General features: G+C 45.3%; 1 protein-coding gene across 4 annotated transcripts in view; it reads left to right on the top strand.

The window, feature by feature from the left end:
- The first annotated feature begins 1,407 nt into the window (after nt 1-1,407).
- Nucleotides 1,408-3,571, top strand: part of cacna1bb (calcium channel, voltage-dependent, N type, alpha 1B subunit, b) — a 146,871-nt gene continuing 144,707 nt past the window's right edge. For 3 of the 4 annotated variants that reach the window (XM_029515533.1, XM_029515532.1, XM_029515531.1), the window contains exons 1-2: nt 1,408-1,549; nt 1,890-2,208. In XM_029515533.1, the coding sequence (XP_029371393.1) occupies nt 1,489-1,549; nt 1,890-2,208 (380 nt within the window). In that variant the 5' untranslated portion in view covers nt 1,408-1,488. The remainder of the gene's footprint in view (nt 1,550-1,889; nt 2,209-3,571) is intronic. The other variant, XM_029515534.1, reaches the window with a different exon arrangement.

The following is a 3,571-nucleotide window of genomic DNA, read 5'->3' as shown; positions in this document are numbered from 1 at the left end:
TTCTGACACTTGTCGCTGTTTCTACTGTTGCCTGAAAATTTTGAAAATTAAGATTTTAACCTCTGTCTTTACGCTGAGACTTTTCAGGTCCAGAAAAGATTTTTGCCTTTTAGCTCATATTAACAACAAAGACATGACTGAAACATCTTAGAACTGAAGCCTGCTGCCAGCTAGATGCGGTGGCGGCAGCAGCAGCTCAGCTCCCACGACCAGCTCGGGGCCCTGCGATGAAATATTTGGACAGCTGTGATATCAGAGCTGTATCAGTCCCACACCCCATTTGAGTTCAGGTTCTCAGAAGCTTCTTGCCTGTACTGTGATGTGGGGAGAGGAGAGCTCACTTCAAACCCATAGAAGCTACAGCTAAACAGAGGTGGAGGAAACAGGAAGGCCCTGATGATATCTTCCCAAACAGACTTTTACCACTCAGACTCACAGAAGTATTCAATCAGGCAGAGTCACACACATTTATATAAGAGAATGAAGACACAGTTCAGTTAAAGTGTGGATTTATGACAGCCCTGCAGAACCCCGGTCCTGATTCACCAGACCTGCACACAATACACCAGATGACTCCTCACTTTGTAGCTGCACCTTTGTGGAATTATTTGCACTTTTTACATCACAGCTACAGGCGATTCCCCAGCAGACAGTTTGATTCCCTGTGGCAACTGACTGGGTCATTCGGGAAAAAGATATATCTCACTTGCACTCAAATCAAAATGTCTCCTCGTAAAAAGATCCCTAAGTGCAGTGGAGTTGAACACCCAATATTTTTTAAAAAGTTGTAAAAGTAATTGCCAATCCGTTACTAAAAGTGCCATTTATCTGCACCTCTGTTGTTGAGAAAACATTTATTGTGACTGAAAAGCAGAAATTTTGTGATAAAATATTTTCATCCCAAAACATGAACATTTTAGAGGCTTGAAATCATAATCTACAAGTAAGAACAGCTGCTGGAATGTGTGCAAGTCCACAGAGCTAAAAAAAAGTCTTTAAAATGTAAATAATCAAACAAGTATCAGATTTTCACAGTGTAGTTCAGTAAAGTAGCTGAGTAATGGTACTTAGTCGCTTCCCACCTCTGCTACTGAACACAGTCATGGAGGAAATGTGTAAAAGCAGGAGTCACCTCAGCTGGTTCTGGATTGAAAATGCCTCCTCAACGGGGCCAAAAAGTGGGAATGGAGTGAAAGTGCAGGCCTTTCAGCTCTGCCTGATGATTGCTCCCTTCCTGATTACCCGGGCGGACAGAGAAAACAGTCACTAATTGAATCAGGCAGATTTCTCTTCCAGAATTGAAGATAGCTGCTCTGATAAACAGCTTCTTAACTGGCAGCACAGGAAGCAGCCTTTCCGCATTCCAAGGTGGGAGAAACTTTGGTGTCCCTGCCCCGATGCCCGGGAGGGCAGCCTCCTGCAGGCACCCATACAGGAAGAGGGTGAGGGCCACTCAGCTGGTTCACTGCAGTCTGCGGGCCAGCAGCCATGAAGAGAGCAACTCCATACAACTCAAGATGGGCAGAGAGACGATCTACTCTGGTTTATGGTACGTTCATTCTTTATTCTGCTAATAAACATCTGGATAGTAAATCCGGCGTGGGGAGGGCCACTGGATATGCTGGGCTGCTGGACAGGAAGTCTAAAGTAAAGCCTCAGGGGTCAAAGAATGACAGACAGGACAGAAAAGCAGAACATCTTCTGATCCCTGCATCAAAAAAGATGTGTATTTTCTCTGCCTGCTGAATTATTGTTGTTATGGTTGTTCTAACATGAGTTGTGTTGAGTGTGATACAGTAGCAGCACAGTGACAGGCTGCTTCTCTATCTGTTACTGGGGTTCAAATCGCCCTCCACACACACACACACACCTCTCTCTCGCCCCTCCAGCGGTGCGCTCGGCCACCTTCGGCTCCTGGAGGACGCTCACCCTGGGGGCAGAGTACGAGGACACCTGGGCTCCGTTACCCAACAAGGGACGTCGGCCCGGGCTTCAGGCGGACGAGGAGCCGGGTCCCGGGGAGGAGGCGGCCGACGCGTGCACCGGAGAGCCGGAGGAAGCGGCGTGGAGAGCGGCGGACGGCCAGGGAGCGCAGGGCTATGGCACGGTCCTCCACCTGGAGGGGCTCAGCAGGCCGGGCAGGAGGGACGGAGTCCGGCAGCTGCTCCGGAAGCACGACCTCCTCCACAGCGTGCCCTGGCCCCGCAGGTGAGACCCGCAACAAGGACACACACACCGCAGCGAACAGGTCACCATCAAAGTGCTCCAAATTTTAACACCATTGTGAAATCATTTCTAACCACGGAACAGAAGAGGAACACGGAAATGTTTGAGGATAAAATCATTAAAGATGAGATCAGATAGTTCAAGATGAGATCATTTGGGACAAGACAAATAAGAGTGAGATAAAAACTCAAATAAAATAAGATATCATTTACTGGTCCCACAAGATCCCACAATCTCTTTAAAATAACAACATTGAATCAAATGTAAAAAGATAAATAAAAGATAATGTATAGAAATGATTCTTATTGAATATGGGGAGTTGTTGGTGTGTACGGTTTTGACTCAGGGGCTTAAGATAAGGCCCTTGTCATGTCACTGTGAGGAGCTAAATCCTCACAGGTCTTATATCTGGGTCTATACTGGTGGAGAGTTTAGCACTAAGCTCACAGGACCCATGGAGGTCTTTCAGCTTTCATGGAGTGATTTGGCTTCTGTTAAACTTTTATATGAAACCTATTGAAATGATTCAGGCCGTTTATAAAGGAAGACAATAACTCACTCTCGGGGTTTTTATTATTTTCAAAGGAGAAGTAAGTGGTGTGTTGGCAGAAAACTGGGCTTAATGGGGCAGGCTTCTCCATTTCTACTTCAGTACATAAACTAATCCACTAGATGGCTCCTCCACTGTATCTAAACTGATGACTTGGCTGCAGATGATTATGATTGATAGATGCTGAATTAATAATAAGCAAAGTCGATTTATAAATGGCTTCCGGATGAGAGTTTTTGAACAAATGGTCCTGCAGCTGCTTAATTAAAACAAATATTATAATAACGAATGCATTATATTATAAATGATAACCACACACACAGTCCAAATCCTATTGTTATGCCTTGTAGAGTGACGTGTTGAGGTTGTGTTGTTGAACTCCGTGCTGGTCAGAAAACATATGCACGTGGACGGAACTTTACAGAATTTACGGTATCCAACACCTGTGGGTGTGGCTTTCACATCCGGGCACTTGGCGAGGCACACTTCCGTTAGAAATGTAAACGACAGCCATTTTCTTTTCCCGCAACGAGAAGACACCACGCAGCAGACGGGTGAGTATCATGTCGCAATAAATCACTGTTTTATTGATATTTTGCACAAAATGTGTGTGTTGGCTCGACATTTCAAATACAGAAAAAAATGCGATATTATTGTTGTCTTACAAACCAATCGCCGCCGTACATGCAGGCTAAGCAGACATGCACCTGTCGCTTATGTTTCATGCTAACGTTAGCGCTTGGTTAGTCTTTGGACACGGTAAATGAACGGTAACTAGTATAACTAGTATAACTC

Source organism: Echeneis naucrates, chromosome 12 (genome assembly GCF_900963305.1).
Source record: "Echeneis naucrates chromosome 12, fEcheNa1.1, whole genome shotgun sequence".
NCBI classification, from domain to species: Eukaryota; Metazoa; Chordata; class Actinopteri; order Carangiformes; family Echeneidae; genus Echeneis; species Echeneis naucrates.
The sequence above is the reverse complement of the archived record's forward strand: the minus strand, read 5'-3'. Positions and strand labels throughout refer to the sequence as shown.